This window comes from Pelophylax lessonae, assembly GCF_965119305.1.
Source record: "Pelophylax lessonae genome assembly, chromosome: 3".
NCBI lineage: Eukaryota > Metazoa > Chordata > Amphibia > Anura > Ranidae > Pelophylax > Pelophylax lessonae.
This window is the reverse complement of record NC_138770.1, coordinates 41,615,529-41,636,065: the sequence shown is the minus strand read 5'-3', so window position 1 is coordinate 41,636,065 and position 20,537 is coordinate 41,615,529. Positions and strand designations below refer to the sequence as shown.

At 43.3% G+C, this 20,537-nt stretch overlaps 1 protein-coding gene and 1 pseudogene across 2 annotated transcripts in view; both read right to left on the bottom strand.

The window, feature by feature from the left end:
- Window positions 1–20,537, bottom strand: part of LOC309550683 (uncharacterized protein) — a 3,164,715-nt gene that overhangs the window by 2,240,326 nt on the left and 903,852 nt on the right. Inside the window, exons 29-30 of the mRNA XM_082251018.1 lie at window positions 17,362–17,568; window positions 17,054–17,272 (exon numbers count right to left, since the gene is read on the bottom strand). Coding sequence (XP_082107144.1) covers window positions 17,054–17,272; window positions 17,362–17,568 — 426 coding nt within the window. The remainder of the gene's footprint in view (window positions 1–17,053; window positions 17,273–17,361; window positions 17,569–20,537) is intronic.
- LOC309550030 overlaps window positions 11,290–20,537 on the bottom strand; it is an 86,021-nt pseudogene continuing 76,773 nt past the window's right edge. Inside the window, exons 2-3 of the transcript XR_014226172.1 lie at window positions 16,527–16,668; window positions 11,290–13,047 (exon numbers count right to left, since the gene is read on the bottom strand). The product of XR_014226172.1 is annotated as an uncharacterized misc_RNA (transcript). The remainder of the gene's footprint in view (window positions 13,048–16,526; window positions 16,669–20,537) is intronic.

The following is a 20,537-nucleotide window of genomic DNA, read 5'->3' as shown; positions in this document are numbered from 1 at the left end:
AACCACTCCCACCACCATGCTTTACTGTAGGCAATACACACTTGTCTTTGTACTCCTCACCTGGTTGCTGCCACACATGATTGACACCATCTGAGCTAAATACGTTTATCTTGGTCTAATCAGACCACGGGACATGGTTCCAGTAATCCATGTCCTTAGTCTGCTTGTTTCAGCAAACTGATTGCTTTCTTGTGAATCATCTTTAGAAGAGGCTTCTTTCTGGGACAACAGCCATGCGGACCAATTTGATGCAGTGTGTGGCGTATGGTCTGAGCACTGACAGGCTGACCCCTCACCCCTTCAACCTCTGCAGCAATGCTGGCTGCACTCATACGTCTATTTCCCAAAGGCAACCTCTGGATATGACGCTGAACACGTGCACTCAACTTCCTTGGTCGACCATGGCGAGGTCTGTTCTGAGTGGAACCTGTCCTGTTAAAGCACTGTATGGTCTTGGCCACTGTGCTGCAGCTCAGTTTCAGGGTCTTGGCAATCTTTTTATAGCCTAGGCCATCTTTATGTAGAGCAACAATTCTTTTTTTCAGATCCTCAGAGAGTTCTTTGCCATGAGGTGTAATTTTGATTTTCCAGTGACCAGTATCAGAGAGTGAGAGCGATAACACCAAATTTAACACACCTGCTCCCCATTCACACCCGAGACCTTGTAACACGTAACGGGTCACATGACACCAGGGAGGGAAAATGGCTAATTGGGCCCAATTTGGACATTGTCACTTAGGGGTGTACTCACTTTTGTTGCCAGCGGTTTAGACATTAATTGGCTGTGTGTTGAGTTATTTTGAGGGGACAGCAAATTTACACTGTTATACAAGCTGTACACTCACTACTTTACATTGTCCTTTCTTCAGTGTTGTTACATGGAAAGATATAATACAATTTTTACAAAAATGTGAGGGGTGTACTCACTTTTGTGAGATACTGTATATAGTATATATACAACCGGGTATATGTACAAAATTCCACCAGGACTGTTGGGCTGGGCTTGGAGAGGTTCATTATAGGTACATACGGGTGGAAGTGTCGAGACGAATAGATGGAGGGACATTAGGAAGAGGAACTGTGAGGTCAGTGTGATGTCATAGGATGATCTGACTCCTGATGGAGCGAAGTTAGGAGGAGGAGGAGCTATGAGGTCAATGATGTGGGACATTGGGAGGGGGAGCTGTGAGGTCAATGTAGAGTTAGTGTGATGTCATAGGATGTGTTGACTCTCGATGGTAGGAGGTTAGGAAGAGGAGCTGTGCAGTCAGTGTGATGTCATAGGAATTTCTGACTCCATATGGAGGGACATTAAGAGGGGGGAGCTGTGAGGTCAGTGCAGAGTTAGTGTAATGTCATAGGATGTCACTCTCGATGGTGGGAGATAGGGAAGAGGAGTTGTGAGGTCACTGTGATGTCATAGGGTTCTCTGACTTCAAATTACATTTTTCCCTATTTCTTCCTATTTGAATCTTATATCCAAATCCAACTAAAAGAAAACTAGACATGTGCATGCCAGAAATGTTCATTTAGTTTAGTTTTCGGATTTCATTACGTATCTTCGGCATTTGTTTTGTACATTTGTTGGTCCGGGTGGATCAAACATTTTTTGCAGTTTTTCCCGGAAGATTGCTATATATTTAACCACTTCTCCTTAGGTGGACATCATATGACATCCTGGGCTTTGAGTGGGGATATCTGAATGATGGGTGCAGCTGCAGGCATCATTCAGATATCATTTAGTTCAGCCGGCGATTCCCTTCACTATAAGAACAATCATAGTGGCTGCTCAGCCGCTTGATCGTTCTCTTAGACAACTCCCCCCTCCCTCCGCTCTCTGGTGCTTCTACCAGTTCGCCCGTGTGATCGGCAAGCCGGAGAAGGAATCGGCCTCCGGCGGAAGTGTCACCATAGAGACAGTGAGGACAAGATGGTCCCGGGCAGTCTCTTTGACTCTCGGAGGCCCAGGCGCGACTTGAATACGTCAGGCCTGGCCTGGCAGTTTTCAATGCTGCACATTCAGCCGAGATCCTTTTTTTTTTTTTTTTTTTAATTTCAGGCTTTCTAGCCTGTAGGAGAGATCTGGGGTCTTATTTACCCCAGATCTCTCCATAAAAAGAACCTGTCATTCACTATTCCTATTACAAGGGATGTTTAAAAAAAAATAATAATAATAAAATGGAAAGTGTAAAAAAAAATATAAAAAGAAATTAAATTGTCCCTGTCCCCGCACGCGAAAGCGAACGCATGAGTTGGTCGCGGCCAAATATGTAAATGGAGTTCAATCCATACATGTGAGGTATCGCCGCAAAAGTTACAGTGAGAGCAACAATTCTAGCCCAACACCTCCACTGTAACTAAACTGGTAACCTGTAAAAAAAAAAAAAAAAATTGTCGCCTATAGAGATTTTCAAGTACCAAAGTTTGGCATCATTCCACGAGTGTGCGCAATTTTAAAGCTTGACATGTTAGGTATCTATTTACTCTGCGTAACATCATCTTTCACATTATACAAAAAATTGGGCTAACTTAAGTGTTTTGTTTTTCTTTTTAATTCATAAAACCATTTTTTTCCCCAAAAAAACGCGTTTGAAAAATCTCTGCGCAAATACAGTGTGACATAAAAAGTTGCAATGCCCGCCATTTTATTCCCTAGGGTCTCTGCTAAAAAAATATATATATAATGTTTGGGGGTTCTGAGTAATTTTCTAGCAAAAAAATATTATGATTTTTACATGAAGGAGCGGAGTGCCAGAAACTGCGCAGTATGAAAGTGGTTGATATTTTATCGAATCAGATGGATTTGAATCAGAAGAATTCACTATTTTCGAACGCTAGTTCAACCCACCAAGAGAAATAGTATGAACCGATTGGACAATATCTACTGGCGTCATGTGCATCCGATTGAACAAATGGAACGGAATTCGGATCCATTCGTGATCTGAATTTGAATCGTATCAAACAAATTTGAAAATTGAATTAATTTCCCCCATGGTCTGGAACTACTATCGTAATAGGCGATGTCATTTGAATGAAACAAATGCATTTCTTAATTTTGTTATAACTTTTTTTTCAGATTTGTTGACATTTCTTACAATGCCCATTTTGGGATTCATATACATCTGAATCTCTGAATATGACATTTTTATCTGAAAAATGAATCGAAACAAAACGAAATGCATGTCTAAAATAAACACCCCACCTCCCACCACTAATAAAAGTCGTATAATCAATTAGAATAGACTGAAGAGATGAGAAGGTAATTGGTGGGAAAGGTGACACATCTTCAAAATGAAGAGAATGTTCCAGCCCCGTAAGTGGGGAAATGTTCTGCCTAGGCTTCCACATTTGTTCTGTTCTAATCTAGGTTTCCACACTATATATGTGTGTATCATCATCTGCTGGAGATAAAAAGACGTCACAGTGACTATGAAGGAAGAGTACGGATATACAGATATGACGGGGGGGGGGGTTACTGGGTGTAAATAGAAAATAAGATCTTATTACCTCCTCTGCTGCCACTTCCAGTAATGTCTCCATTTTATTTCGTAACACATGAAACTTCCTGTTTGTAGGTGACATTACTTCCTGTCTGTGCCTGACATCACTTCCTGTCTGGAAGTGCGATCACCATGTTGTGGAGCTCGGAGAAACTTCAGCCATGAGAATCATTTCATAGTGTGAACACGGCCTTGTGCTGTAGTGACGGGAAGTTTGAATCTTTCATGTGAATCGGTTCATTTCAAACTAGTCATGGAAATGAACCGATTCATGAATCGATTCTTCGTTTCACTTGCCCAGTCAGTTGACAAGCAAGTGAACCGAAGCTCGGGATCTGACTCAACTTTATTTTTTTTAATCAGATCATATTTTTCGAAGAAAAAGCTTTTAACAATACAAACCAACAGCAAAAACAAGAACAGTAAGAAGAAAAACAGCTCAGTACATACCGGCATGTAACTTGAAGCCATGTTGCAACTGCACCATTATTCAACATGCATGTAAACAGTATCAAAATTCAGTAGGTACTGAACAGTACCAGGAGAGGTATGCAGGGCAGTTTCACATATGGGCACCGTGCATCAAACAGTACCAAATGCAAGAACCTTCAGGGGAAGGAAGTGACAGAGGTCAGATCATTGGGCCCCAGAACCAGTCCCAAAACAGCCATGGAACCCCAGCACATTCATATGTCAACCTAGTGTAGGAGAACAGTGGGCTAAAGGTAAACAAGGGATCCCATGGGCAACTAGGCAAATCAATAAGATAAGTAGAAATTTGGTTCTTGCCAACGTCAGAAAGCAAGGGACATATTGGCTTAAAGCGGAGTTCCGGCCACGAAAACGTTTTTTCAATAAAAATACCCCCGGGACAGTCAGGGCTAGTACATTCCACAATGGATAGCCTCTGAACTGTCCCGGGTCGCACTTACCTTTTAGAAGAAATACTTACCTTGAAAATTTCTTCTCCAGCGATGCCATCTCGGATGTGGGCAGCTGAAGCCAGCGCATCCTCTTCTGCGTCCTCTTCCGTGTCTTCTTCGTCCCAGAATGCCCTGCACCGGCCCCGCTCGTCATGTCTGGTGTAGGCGCGTCATTCCTGCACAGGTTCTGGGCATGCCCAGAAGCTGTTTAGAAGGTAATGACGCACCTGCACCAGAAGTGACGAGCGGGGCCGGTGCACGCGCATTGATTCCTAGTAGCCATGACGTTCAGCTCCCAGGAATCAATGCAAAGAGGAAGTGACGGCGCGGGTGGAAGTGGAAGAAAGGTACGTATATTTTTCTTCAATAACAAGGTAAGTAAATAGAAAAAAAAATCGTAACTATCCATTTATTTTTCAGGTGACGAAAAGCAAGCGGATGGCTCAAAATCGACTATGTCGATTTTGTGGCCGGAACTCCGCTTTAACTCAACCTTATTATATGATGTGAATCAGAAGACTGCGATGCACAGAAGGTTGGCAGATCGTTGTTAAGTAAAATAAAGAAAAATAAAAAAGTGATAATAAATAAAGACTAAAACCATCCCTACCGACCCCGATATCTGCATGTGAATAAACGTGTGTAGGGCGTGCACGTGTACATAAACGATGATTGCTTCACACGTTAGGTGTCACAACAAACGTCAGAGAGCAACAATTCTAGAAATATAATTCCTTGCTAATTCTAAATGGATGTCCTGTATAGGCTTTTCAATCGTCACCTATGGAGTATTTAACCCTTTTCTTCCTTTTTCATCAGTATGATTAGAGTTGTAATCAATTGGATGTTCTGTGGCATAACTATTGCAGTGTCCCATAATGGTTTCTTTACTGTTTAATTAAAAAAAGAAGAAAAAAAAAAAAAAAACAACAACTCGCTTTTTTAAGGGCCAGTTTACACGACATACAGTCCAGTGCGTTTTTTTTTTTTCTGCATTAAAAACACATGGAAGCAGGCTATGTGGTTGTCAGTGGCAGTTCACACCAGAGCTTGCCATTCCAGTTAGGGTTCCCACCTCATCCCTTTAATCCAGGACAAATATTAATTACACAGGTTCTGAGGCTTATATAACGCACATAAAGCCCCGTACACACGTTCCAAATGTCGGCCGAACGATCGGCCGTCTTTTGTCAGGTGCTGTCCTGTCAGCTGAAAAGTGCTAAAGACTGCACATGAATTTTGTCGGCCAACAACAGCCGACTGCAGAAGTGATGTCATGTGATGGTTAACCGTGTTTTTTCTTTTCTGAGCATGCCCAGTCTTGCTAATTGGCTGTTTGTCGTATGATATACTTCTGACCACTGCACTCTGTACCCAGGGCTGTATATGATATACTCCTGACCACTGCACGTTTTACCCTGGGCTGTATATAATATACTCCTGACCACTGCACTCTGTACCCTGGGCTGTAAATGATATACTCCTGACCACTGCACTCTGTACCCTGAGCTGTATATGATATACTCCTGACCACTGCACTCTGTACCCTGGGCTGTATACAATATACTCCTGACCACTGCACTCTGTACCCTGGGCTGTATATGATATACTCCTGACCACTGCACTCTGTACCCTGGGCTGTATATGATATACTCCTGACCACTGCACTCTGTACCCTGGGCTGTATATGATATACTCCTGACCACTGCACTTTGTACCCTGGGCTGTATATGATATACTCCTGACCACTGCACTCTGTACCCTGGGCTGTATATGATATACTCCTGACCACTGCACTCTGTACCCTGGGCTGTATATGATATACTCCTGACCACTGCACTTTGTACCCTGGGCTGTATATGATATACTCCTGACCACTGCACTCTGTACCCTGGGCTGTATATGATATACTCCTGACCACTGCACTTTGTACCCTGGGCTGTATATGATATACTCCTGACCACTGCACTTTGTACTCTGGGCGTATATGATATACTCCTGACCACTGCACTCTGTACCCTGGGCTGTATATGATATACTCCTGACCACTTCACTTTGTACCCTGGGCTGTATATGATATACTCCTGACCACTGCACTCTGTATATGATATACTCCTGACCACTGCACTCTGTACCCTGGGCTGTATATGATATACTCCTGACCACTGCACTCTGTACCCTGAGCTGCATATGATATACTCCTGACCACTGCATTCTGTATGACTGAAGTTTGTTGTTATTGCACCAGCACACACAATTTTTTTGTTTGTTCAATAAACGTTTTATTATAATTTGACATGTAACAAGATTGAAGTAAAACAATTAGGAAACAGGTAGAAACCCAATTGGTCAGGAAAATGACTTGTCTGCAATGTGGAGTCGGAGTCGGTAATAATTTGTGTACAATACAATACACAACATGTTACATTAATATACCAAAGTATTGTAGACAAAATCACACCATAGAAAATGGGGAAAAAGTAGAATATTAACCCGGATATTAAGGCGAGATTTCTGTACGAGGAACAATTACCACCGTTTTATTCTCTAGGGCCTCTGCTGTCAGAAAATATATGTTTAACTAATACCCACCCCAAAATGTGCAAAAGTAAAGCAACAACATCTCTGGCAGTGAAAGAGTTATTGTGTGCTAGATGGGATCACTCTCCCGTGGTCACACTCTAATCATTAGAGCTCCCCCTAGCTTCAGACTGGAAATAACATTGCTAGGAGATCTATTCATTTAGATACTTCCCATCTTTAAAGCGTAACTCCACTTTTGTTGAGAAAAAAAAACATTCCCCTCTGGCTGATCTGTCCATTGCAGGGATTTTAACAAACTTTGTTGCAGATTCCTACCCTTTTTTATTCTGAAGAAATCATTGTTTGTTGCTCTGGGCTGAGTGGGTCTAATGGGAGTGGTTTCATAATTATCCATCAGCTGTGGCAGCTGCAGAGCTCTAATCCAGGAAATCCGCTGGGCCTGCATCCCTTTAGACATGTTTCTATTGGGAGTATCTCACCAAAAATGAAATTTTTGTTGCAGGGGATGCCAAAAATCTGACTTGTGAAGTGAAGTGAAATCTGAAGTGTAGACTTCTGGGAAAATTGGTGAGCCAATCACACAAGCAGGAAATGATGTTTATGGGGGTGTGGTCAGTATACATTCTGTGTACAGAACACCCCCAGGCGGCCATATTGCATTGCATTTTCAGGAAATTACAACAGCTGCAGATTGAAAAGGAAAGGTCATTTTTAATAACATTCAATTACAATATGATTTGTGTCCCGATTATATACGATATATTGTTTTTTCTTTATTTGCTATTTTTTTCCCCTGCGAAAGTGGAGTTACCCTTTAACCGGTTCCGGACCGCCCACCACGTATATAATGCAGCAGGCTGGCCTTCCTGCGCGAACCGACGTAGGGCTACGACGGTCACACGCCGGCAGCTAGGGGGCGAGCGCACGCTGGCACACTCCCGCCCCCACTCAGCAGCGGGGACTGCGATGCACGGGGCAGGCGACTCTGATTGCTGCCTGACACCCGCGATCGCTCCCCACAGAGAGAAGAACGATCGGCTGTTGTAAACACAGCTGACCGTTCTTCTCCCCAGAATGGGTCACAGAGCCCATGTGATCCTTCTATATAAGATCACAGGTCTCTATGGTCATTCCATAAGCCCCGCCCCCATACAGTTAGAATCACTCCCCTAGGCTCACACTTAACCCTTGCATCACCCCTGGGTTAACCCCTTCCCTGCCAGTGTCATTATTACAGTAACAGTGCATATATATAGCACTGATTACTGTAGTAATGTCACTGGTCCCCCCAAAAGTATCAAAAATGTCAGTTAGGGGTCCGATCTGTCCGCCGCAATGTCGCAGTCCCGCTAAAAATAGCAGATCGCCGCCATTACCAGTAAAAAAAAAAAAACTATAAAAAAATGACATAAATCTTTCCCATAGTTAGTAGACGCAATAACTTTTGTGCAAACCAATCAAAATACGCTTATTGCAATTTGTTTTTACCAAAAATATGTAGCAGAATACAATTTGGCCTAAAATGTTAAAAAAAAATTGATATTTAAATGTTTTTTTTTTTTTTTTGAGAATGTTATATAAACAGAAAGTGAAAAATATTGTTTTTTTTTTTTTTCCCACAATTGTCGCTTTTTTTTGTTTATAGCGCAAAAAATAAAAATCGCACAGGGGATCAAATACCACCAAAAGAAAGCTCTGTTTGTAGGGAAAAAAAAGGACGCCAATTTTATTTTATTGCGACCGCACAATTGTCAGTTAAAGTAACGCAGTGCCGAATCGCAAAAAATGGCCTGGTCATCAAGGGGGGGAAAATCCTTCCGCTCCAGAACTGGTTAAAGCGGAGTTCCGGCCTGAAAATCGACAAAATCGATTTTGGGCCATCTGCTTGCTAAGTGTCACCTGAAAAACAAATGGATACTCCCAATTTTTTTCTTTTGTTTACTTACCTTGTTATTGAAGAAAATATACTCCCCTTTCTTCCTCTTCCTCCCTCTGCGGCCCGCGCCGTCACTTCCTCCTTGCATTGATTCCTGGGAGCTGAACGTCATCGCTCCCAGGAGTCAATGAGCCTGCACCAGCCCCGCTCATCACTTCCGGTGCAGATGCGTCATTCCCTGCTAAACAGCTTGTGGGCAGGCCTAGAAGCTGTGCAGGGATGACGCGCCTGCACCGGAAGTGATGGCGGGGCCGGTGCAGTGCATTGTGGGACCGAAGAGGATGCGCTGGCTTCAGCTGCCCACACCTGATGGCAGCGCTGGGGAAGACATTTTCAAGGTAAGTATTTCTTCTAAAATGTAAGTGCGACCTGGGACAGTTCAGAGGCTATCCATTGTGGAATGTACTAGCCCTGACTGTCCCGGGGGTATTTTTATTAAAAAATCATGTCCGAGGCCGGAACTCCGCTTTAATAAACCTATGTCCTTCATTATTTGCTGTACTCATGTATATGAATATGATCTCAGTTCTTAGCCTGGCATAGTAAACTAAGGGGTTGATAAGTCACATTTTTTTTGATGAATGTGAAAAGCATTTGCTCAGCTGTGAATCAATCAGAACATAGTTTAATTAGCACAGTGATTTCCTATAATAGTCAGCGCCATCTAGTGGCCATAATGGAGTATTTTTCCTGAAATACAGCCATCGGGAAAAATAGAGCAATACTGCATTTTGGCCACAGATGGAGCCAGTGGTCAAAAGGAAATCACTGTATGACATTAAAAACGACCAACATTTGTCATGGCTGAGGGAATTCTGGTCACATACGTTTAACACATTTTAAAAAAAAATAGACCTCTAGGTTTTTTTTTTTGAAAGCTTACACAACTGTCAGGAAAATGTAAATGGAGTTCTGAGGTGCATACAGATGTGCAGGCCTGCGGGTGCTCATACAGCTGTGCACGGGTGAGCGCATATCCAGGCACTCGCACCCAGTGGTGTATTTTGGTTTTGTGCTGCCCTAGGCAAGACTAAAATTGGGTGCCCCTCCCCCTCCTATGTAAATTTGCCCCACTCCTTTTTGAACTGATGTGGCTCCCTCCAAAATTGAAGGACTACAAGTCCCAGCATTAACCCCTAAGATCTCATGAGAGGGGGGTGGGTGAAGGAGAGAGAGAGGGGGGTGGCTGAGGAGGGAAGGAGAGAGAAAGGGGGGGTGAGAGAGGGGGGTGGGGAGAGAGAGAGGGGGGATGAGAGAGGAGGGGTGAGAGAGAGAGGAGGGGGTGAGAGAGAGAGAGGAGGGGGTGAGAGAGAGAGGGAGGAGGGGTAAGAGAGAGAGAGGGGGGGTGAAAGAGAGGGGGGATGAGAGCGAGAGAGGGGGGGGGTGAGAGAGAGGGGGGAATGAAGGAGGTGGCTCTAGCAACCAGTGGCTAATAGAGTCTCAGGTGGAGGGGGCGGCTTTTTTGCTGCCCCCCTGCAAAGTGCCGCCCTATGCCTGGGCCTTGTTGGCCTAGGCCAAAATACAGCACTGCCCGCACCTGCCACTAATACTGGACAAATAGACTATTTAAGTTGAGCAACTGCACTGATCAGTTGCTGTCTGATCTACAGCATTTCCTGTGTATCCTGTGCTTCACTTCTGTGATTGTCCAAGCTTGTCTTGACTATGCTTGAACACTACCTGCCCTGACCTCGGCTTGCCCTACCTTCCCATTCAGTCACCTGCTCCTCTGATGCTGACCTCGGCCTGTGCCCTGACCATTCCCCTGTCTGCTCTCTGTGCCTGATGTGACTGCCTGTTACTGACCCAGCTTGCCTGACCTTGAATCCTGTTCGTACAGTGTCTCCTGACCAGCACGCTAGTTTCTGGATCTCTGCTAGCTAAATTTCTGCCATTCTGCTTTGCACCAGTGGCCAGTCACCTGCCGGCCAAGCATCTACCAGTCTAGGGTCTGCTGCACCTGTTGCCATCTGCTGTCCTGGCCATCTGGTCCATTCCCGGTGAAGCATCAGCTACCTATCTGCGCAGTCTGCTGGACACCTTACAGGCACTTGTACCTCACCGTGCTCTTGTGGTCATTGGCTCTCTACCAGTGGTCCCTGAGGTGGAGCTGTAGGAGAAGCCCTCCTCTTCATGTCAGACTCTACAACCAGGTACGTGACAACAACATTTACTCAGCCAATGAAAGGTAATGACTCCATTTTTATTTTTCTACTGCTATCAATGGCCAACATAGTAGAACACTTCATCCGGGTCTATGTTCTAAAATATAAAAAAAAAAAAAAGATTACTAGACATGAGCAGATTGGGGTCCCCTAAACCAGGACTTCGATGATCTCTGATCTCCTTATGAAGTGTTTCTTACATGATGAAGATCAGCCATGGAGTCTATCTGAGGTGTAGATCAGGGTGTGCTTCTTCCACACATGTCCACCAACATTCATATAGAAGACATTTTCTGCACTCGAGGCACTAATACACCTTGAAGGTTGTGTGGGATCCCTAATGTACAGGAAGACAGGACTTCACTGAAAGACATTTCCCGCACTCAGAACTAGGAAAGTGGCTTCTCCTCCGTTTGCCATCTCCGAGTTCTGTAAGATTGAAATTCCCTGAATAACATTTCCGACACACAGGACAGGAGTATGGCTTTCCCCGATGTGTGACCTCTGATGTGAGACAAGCTCTGAGTTTTGTTCAAAACATTTCCCACACTCAGAACAGGAAGGTGGCTTCTCCCCCATGTGCAAACTCTGATGTCTGTAAAGATCGAACTTCTGTGAAAAACATTTCCCGCATTTAGAACAGGAATACGGCTTCTTCTCAATGTGAGATCTCTGATGTCTGTAAAGACAGAACTTATCTGAAAAACGTTTCCCGCACTCAGGACAGGAATACGGCTTTTCCCCTGTGTGAGACCTCTGATGTATGACAAGATCTGATTTTTGTACAAAACATTTCCCGCACTCAGAACAGGAATGTGGCTTTTCCCCTGTGTGCGTTCTCTGATGTCTGTAAAGACTGTACTTAGCTGAAAAACATTTCCCACAATAAGAACAAGAATACGGCTTTTCCCCCGTGTGAGACCTCTGATGTGTGACAAGATCTGATTTTTGTACAAAACATTTCCCGCACTCAGAACAGGAATGTGGGTTTTCCCCTGTGTGCGTTCTTAGATGTCTGTAAAGACTGTACTTAGTTAAAAAACATGTCCCACAATAAGAACAGGAATATGGCTTTTCCCCCGTGTGAGACCTCTGATGTTTGATAAGATCTGATTTTTGTATAAAACATTTACCGCACTCAAGACAGGGATACGGCTTCTCACCTGTGTGCAATCTCTGATGTTTGTGAAAATAGGACTTGCCTGAAAAACATTTTCCGCACTCAGGACAAGAATACGGCTTTTTGCCCGTGTGAGATCTCTCATGCCTGTAAAGATTGGGCTTCTGTGAAAAACATTTCCCGCATTCCGGACAGGAATATGGCTTTTCGCCCGTGTGAGATCTCTCATGCCTGTAAAGATTGGGCTTTTGTGAAAAATATTTCCCGCACTCAGAACAGGAAAACTGCTTCTTCTCTGCGTGCAATCTCTGATGTCTGTAAAGGTTGGACTTCTGTGAAAAACCTTTCCTGCACTCAGGACAGGAAAAGCTCTTATCTATTGGAAGGACGGCACCGTCCCTCACAGTCTGAGGTTCCTCAGGATAGGAGGAATACGATGGTCCAGCACTGTCCCTCACAGTCTGAGGTTCCTCAGGATAAGAGGAATACGATGGTCCAGCACCATCCCTCACAGTCTGAGGTTCCTCAGGATAAGAGGAATACGATGGTCCGGCACCGTCCCTCACAGTCTGAGGTTCCTCAGGATAGGAGGAATACGATGGTCCAGCACCGTCCCTCACAGTCTGAGGTTCCTCAGGATAGGAGGAATACGATGGTCCAGCACTGTCCCTCACAGTCTGAGGTTCCTCAGGATAAGAGGAATACGATGTTCCATCTACACTGTGTGGTTCCGGATGGACATTTGAGGTAGCCGAGTTTTCTCCTGGACTATACTGTGTGATGTCCTCATCTTCTACTTTACAGTCTGGAGACAAAGTGAGACAATCCTCTGAGGTTTTCCTCATCTCCCGTCCATCTACTAAAATAGAAATAAAAAGATTATTACTAGACATAAGCAGATTGGTTCCCCTAAACCAGGACTCCGCCCACATCAGGCAGCTTTGTCTCTGGGGATCTTACAATTCCACCCTCAAGGTAACTAGTAAATGAGTCCTCTGATCTCCTACCAGTTCATTTCTTTATTCATGGACCTTAGTCAGAGAGTGAGGAAACAACGAGAACTGTCTTTTATAGGAGTGACAGTGATGAGGGGATTATAGGACGAGTGTCCCCTCCCCCTCTATCACTCATTGCCATCTTCCCAACACAAGAAGTCCTGCGCTTCCTTATTTAGTCCATGATTTAGTCATGAATAACAGTGGGGCTGAGCCCCACCAGAGGTCAGAGAGTGAGGAGGGGGGGGGGGGGGAAGAACCAAGATAAAGACTGGACTGATCCTGAATACCACCATCATTGGGTTATTGACTCATCCCTCATTATCACTTTCTGTTTAATAATAATGTTTAATAGACTCCCTCCAGAGGTGGTTCTGGCCAGCTCAGTAGATTGCTTTAAAAAAGGCCTGGATTCTTTCCTGGGTGTACATAATATAACTGGGTACTAAAATTTATATGTAAAGTTGATCCAGGGAATATCTGATTGCCTCTCGGGGGATCAGGAAGGAATTTTTTCCCCTGCTGTAGCAAATTGGATCATCCTTTGTTGGGGTTTTTTGTCCTTCCTCTGGATCAACTGCGGGTATATGATTGTGTATATGGGATTGTATGGTTGGGTTTTCTTTACGTTTTTTTTTTTTAATTGGTTGAGCCAGATAGACTTGTGTCTTTTTTCAACCTGACTAACTATGTAATGTACAACAGGTTATATAAGATACAAAAGGACTATCTAGTATCATGAGTATGTAATATAGAGTACATAGTGTAGGGGTCAGGAGTATGTAATGTACAATATAGAGTACATGGTGCAGGGGTCAGGACTATGTAATGTACAACATAGCGTATATAGTGCAGGGGTCAGGAGTATGTAATGTACAACATAGAATATATAGTGCAGGGGTCAGGAGTATGTAATGTACAACAGAGTACATAGTGCAGGGGTCAGGAGTATGTAATGTACAACATAGAATATATAGTGCAGTGGTCAGGAGTATGTAATGTACAACATAGAGTACCTAGTGCAGGGGTCAGTAGTATGTAATGTACAACATAGAATATATAGTGCAGTGGTCAGGAGTATGTAATGTACAATATAGAGTACATGGTGCAGGGGTCAGGAGTATGTAATATACAACATAGAGTACATCGTGCAGGGGTATGTAATGTACAATATAGAGTATATAGTGCAGGGGTCAGGAGTATGTAATTTACAATATAGAGTATATAGTGTAGGGGTCAGGAGTACGTAACATACAACTTATTGTATAAGACACTATAGTTAGGATTATATATTATCAGAAGTATGCAACCTACATGTAGCATCCTGCCCTAGGCTGGATACATTTAGTTTGGGCTCTGCTGTACTTAGTGGAGCAGCAATCTATGCTATATGTCTGGAAGGATCTTCCCAAGTCTGGTGGTTGATTGCTCCTGCCTGTGAAAGAAGCTTCCAGAAATGGAGTAGGAGGGTCAGCCACTGGGTTATACATATTTATCTGAAATCAGCCAATTCTTGGGAGGGGGTCCCAGAAGGTGGCTGGGGTGTAGATAAATGTTTGGGGGGGGGGGGGCTGTTCAGAGCTCTCTCAGTCTTGGGACCTCTATCCATGGAGGCAGCCTTGGTTACTGAAGAGCTTTTGCAAAAACAGATTTTGAGATGGACTGGCTGTCCCCTCCACTTCCAGCAATACTTAAGGCTGCAATTGAAGGACTTTACTTAAAAATCTGTCCTCCTGCATCTGGTTGTGTTTTGGAGTATCATGCACTTTCATCGCTCTCTACTGTTCCAGTAATGCAATAACATTTCGAAAAGACACCCCTAGACTGAGCTTGTGTTTGTCTGTGTGTTCTGGAACTGGTACCTGGGCTGGCAGCCTCTGATCCGGTAAGGGTGACCCGTTTATTTCCAGTGGCCCCCCCGGGGGTGAGCTCTACATACATGGAGTATAAAGTACAGGGATTAAGACTACATAATGTACAATATAAATTATATATTGTAATGGTCAGGACATGTAAAATTGCTTTTCAGTAATCAGTGGTAGTCTAAGGGGGCAATTTACTAAGACTGGAGCACTCAGAATCTGGTACAGCTGTCCATATTAACTAATCAGCTTCTAACTTCAGCTTGTTCAATAAAACCTGGAAGCTGATTGGTTACTTTGCACAGCTGCACCAGATTCGGAGTGCTCCAGTTTTTGTAAATCTCCCCCAAAATGTTTAATTAACTAAGACAAGCTGAAGAGGTCCCAGACCGTTGCCTCCCATCTCCTGAGACTGCACTCAGTGACTTGGGTCTGAGACTATACAGACATATCCCTCCACCCGGCACAGCCAGCAGACAACAGAGCAAGTAACCCCGGGAGAATTCCTCTGTCCTAGGTCTTACTAGACCCAGGCATGGAGAAGAAGACCCAAGGCACACTGCCACAGGTGTCTAGGTCAAATATTGAGTTTAAATAAAATACACATTTTCCTAGGTGCCTAGGTGGAGCAACGCCTATGGTGAAAATCTACATTTTGCTGCCAGCTGAACCCCAGAATCTCCATAAATCCAGTCTAGATACATAAATTGTGTCTGCAGCACAGAGAAGGAAGATTATCCGAGAGAAATACAGGACAGGGAACACAGCTCAGGAAAGTCACCAGGGTATTACAGGTTGATATCACCCAGTCCTTGTCCTACTCTGGACCAATCAGTGAGCAGTATGGGCAGAGATGTATAGTAACTAAGTAGAACTACTTCACTACTGTACTTAAGTACCGAAAGGCGGTATCTGTACTTTCCTAGAGTATAATTTTTTTCCCCTACTTCCACTTTTACTTCACTACATTTTTTCAATGATTTCAATACTTCTACTCTGATATTTTTTTTTTTGTGCTGCATAGTTACTCGTTACTATTATAAAAATTACCACTGCCAGAACAGTAGATGGCAGGTTTCATGAAGTTCAAAACATGTGTATTATCAGCGCATACGAAAATAAATGCTACTGTATGTATAAATAAAAACTGCATTTGAAATAATAAAAAACAATATGATGTTCAAACTTTTGACTTCTTTCTTTAATAACTACATAACACAGTACTTGTACTTTTACTTTCAGTACTTGAGTAGCAATTTTTTTTTCAAAACTACTGGTACTTTTACTTTCAGTACTTGAGTAGCAAAATTTTTAAAAAAACTACTTGCAATACTTAAGTACAAAAAATGTTGAATACTTTAGTACTTCTACTCAAGTCACTTTTTGATCGAGCACTTGTACTTTTATTCAAGTATGGGTTTTGAGTACTTTATACAACTCTGAGTATGGGTGGAGGAATGTATTTAGTGTTAATGACCCACCTGTGCTGATCTCTGTAGAAGTGTCCTCCTCTATAAATGTCCCTTTCATTCCATCCTCCTCCATAGACTGCTGATCATCCCTCACATACCTCTCTTCTTCTTCTGCTTTAACCACGACTTTAGAATCTCTCAGGTTTCCACTCTGATTATATAATAAAAATGACATCACTTGTAGTGACAATGCAGATAATGTACAGATCCTAATGATACTATCTGTGATTGTTCCTCATCTACCTGATGATGGTGAGGGATGGTGTGACCTTCCTGTGTGGAATCCCGGGAATACAGAGGACGGGGACGTCTCTCTGGTGGGTTTCTGTTATTAGATGACTCCATCATATTCTTGTAGAGATCCTTGTGTTCTTCAGAACGTTTCTCCATCACACCATACTCCTCATCTGCCTCTTCATACTCTTCTTTAACAATAATATTATCATCCTGGAGGTTTCCACTCTGAATATACAATTAACATATATTGTAACATACTGAGTATAAATCATAACTACCAATAATCGTTATTCACCTACCTGATGATGGTGAGGGATGGTGTGACCTTCCTGTGTGGAATCCCGGGAATACAGAGGACGGGGACATCTCTCTGGTGGGTTTCTGTAGTTGGATGACTCCACCATGGTGTCCTGGTACAGATCTTTGTGTCCTTTTAAAAACTCTGACTCCTCCATCGCCCCATCCTCCTCTTTTATCTCTTCTTTCTTATCAACTTTAGAATCTCTCAGGTCTCCACTCTGAATATATAATAAAAATGACACAAATGGTAAAAATGTATATAATGTACAGATCCTAATGATACTATCAGTGATTGTTCCTCATCTACCTGATGATGGGGAGGGATGGTGTGATCTTCCTGTGTGGAATTCCGGGAATACAGAGGACGGGGACATCTCTCTGGTGGGTTCCTGGTATTAGGTGGCTCGATCATATTCTTGTATCCTTCAGAAAGCTTGTTCATCACACCATACTCCTCATCCTCCTCTTTATACTCTTCTTTAACTACAATACTATCATCCCCGAGGTTTCCACTCTGAAAGATATAATAGAAACAGTAATTGTGTATAAATTCGGTAAAAATCATAATTACCAGTGGTTGTTCATCTACCTGATGGTGAGGGATGGTGTGACCTTCCTGTGTGGAATCCCAGGAATTCAGAGGACGGGGACATCTCTCTGGTGGGTTCCCATTACTGGATCCATCTGTAGGAAACACACACACTGACTGAATACATTGCTTCTATGTGTTTGTAGCGCTACCCCTGTAGGAGCCGTTGTAAATATGCCCGGGTTCTTTTTCCCAGTAACTGCCCCGCAGCCAGGCACACAATCACAGTCACTCTTTGGCTCAATGACCTATCCAAGGGTATTGTTTTTGGTGTTTTTATTTTGAGGGTGATTTATATAGGGTTGGGGAATCGAGTGGGATACTCCAAAAAGAACTATGTACATGAGGGCAAGACTGCTGTGATAGCAGACTGGATGGGCTAGAGGGGCATACCAGCACACTCCAAGGGTTGCTAGTATGGCTTACCCATAAGAATAATCTAGATTACAGCAGCTTCCCCAGACTCCTAAGGATTCCCTTGGAGAGGGACATTGTCTGAGGGCTCTATATGGGCCAGTGACCAAGGACTCTGGTTTTCTGTGTCGTTTGGTTAGACGCCCCAGCTCTTCTACATGCTTTTGTTTGGACTACGGTGGATAATTTTTCCCAAGGCCTTGGCTACTCTATGCAATCGATTCCCCATTGAAGACAAATAGTACAACTTGTTGCTCAAAAAAGGCTTTGAAATAAGTGCGAATTGATCTCATGTACTGGCGATCCAGCTTCTGTAACGTTCATAGGCGGCCTTTACTTATATATATATATATATATATATATAAGGGACCGTTTCTGATTTTACAATAATATTGTGAATCCTCTACATCTACCCTTCCCTGAAGAAGCCGAGTAGGCGAAATGCATTGGTTGGACACCCTTACCTTGCGCCACTATAGGGCATCTCTTTATGTACCTGTGTGGGGCTGGGTGTGGGTAGGGTGTTAACAAGAGGTCAACTTATGTCTTCTGTCTTTGGTGTATATTGTCTACTATACTGTTGCTGTATAGTATTTTATTAGGTTTATTCCAAATAAAATGTATTTTTTATACATTTTTGTTTGATCTCTGTCTCTCATAGTGGTTGGTCCAGCACCGATATAGCCTTCTGTTTTTTACAGTTCACAAAATTTTTTTGACTATCCTTTCTAGGGTGATGGTGCAGGAATGGATTGATTGGATGTTTATCTTTTGTATATGTACATGAGGACAGCAAACCTCCTTCTGTAGAACTGAAGCAAAAGCCTATGCAAAAGCAAACTGTGGACTTGGCTTTGAAGCCTTCTTTCTTTGCGCAATCAGAGCGGAGCCCCTTCCCAAAGAATTACACAGACTGAGCTCTTCCGGACACCAGCCAATGTCCCCTTTACACAAACACACAGTTGACTCTCTAGCATCGGAGGGGTGGCAGCAACCCACAGTCTTCAAGAACTCTCACGGCAGCCTGTACTCACAAATCTCCTTGGACAGTTGGTTGCCTCCTTCCAACATAGTTGCGAAACCTTCTCCCTGTGATACCAGACTAGATCTCCAGATGACAGCCCTTCAGTCAGCTCTCTGTAACTTTAGCAATGCAGGCCCTCAGGCAGCCCAGCTGAGGTCTCACGAACAGCAAGCACATGGCAGGGTTGCCTAAGAGGGCAACCAGCCCCCCTTAGGCTGCATTCCTCTCTTGAAGGAAAAGACCTGGATGCTCTGTGTCTGTGTGTTTATACAGACTCCCAGCAGGCTTCAGGGCCACCCTCCCTGAGATTGGCCAAGGCTGTATAAATATTCATGATACTCATTTGCCTTGCTCCACACTTATGTTTTAGAGAGATGCACAGTTCTCTGGAAAGCAGAGGAAGCAATCAAACCAGTAGCACCTGAAACACGGAACAGACCTAACTAATCACACAGCTCCACTGATTACAGTGAGCACAACTAAATTTGCCTGACAACAAAACAGCAGCTTCACTGGATACAGTGAGCCAGAGCTAAATTTACCTAATCCTAACACCTATCCAGGAGGGCACTACATACTGTATCAGATGATGGGGGATCTAGGTGGACCCTCTGTACTGCGCTCTCCTTTACATATTTACATAGTGGGTATGGTTGAAAAAAGACACCAGTCTATCCAGGTCAACCTGTGTGAATTACGTCTCTACCATTTTCCATATCCCTGTATATTGTGTTCAATAAGATGCCCATCTAAGAGTTTTTTAAATTCGCTTCATTACCCGCAAAATCACCGATTGTGGAAGAGAGTTCCACATCCACACCGCTTTAACAGTAAAAAAAAAATGCTTAAGCAGTTTAACCATTTGCCTTCTTTTCACCCCCTTCAATGTGTGGTATTCTAGAGGGTTTCATTCAAGGTATACTGCTTTCCATTGAATTCAGTTCAGCCAGAAAATACTGATTTAGGACTTGTTGACCCACTTTTATTTACCACTTGCCTACTGGTTACTTTCAACCCCTTCCTGCCCAAATGACAATTTCGTGCTCGTCCATCACTTTACCCATATGACATTTTTTTTTCACACAAATAGAGCTTTCTTTTGGTGGTATTTAATCATCACTTGGTTTTTTATTTTTTGCTAAACAATTAAAAAAAAAAGGGACTAAAAAATTTTGAAAAAAACATTATTCATAGTTCGTTATACAATCCACTTCTCGTCCAACTTCATTGAGTGGATGCGTGTCTTCTTGAGTGACCTGAGACTGAATGGTTTCCTCCCTATGCTAGACTCATCATTAGGATATCTGTATATTGCTATCATATTCCCTCTATAGCACCCTTGTCCTAAGCAGGGTTGCTAGTAAATTTAGTTGTGCCAGGTGGTAGCTAGCCTGGCTAATATATAGTCTTGTGGTCATTGGATTTCCCTCCTAATCCTGGTCTGGCTGTAATTCTC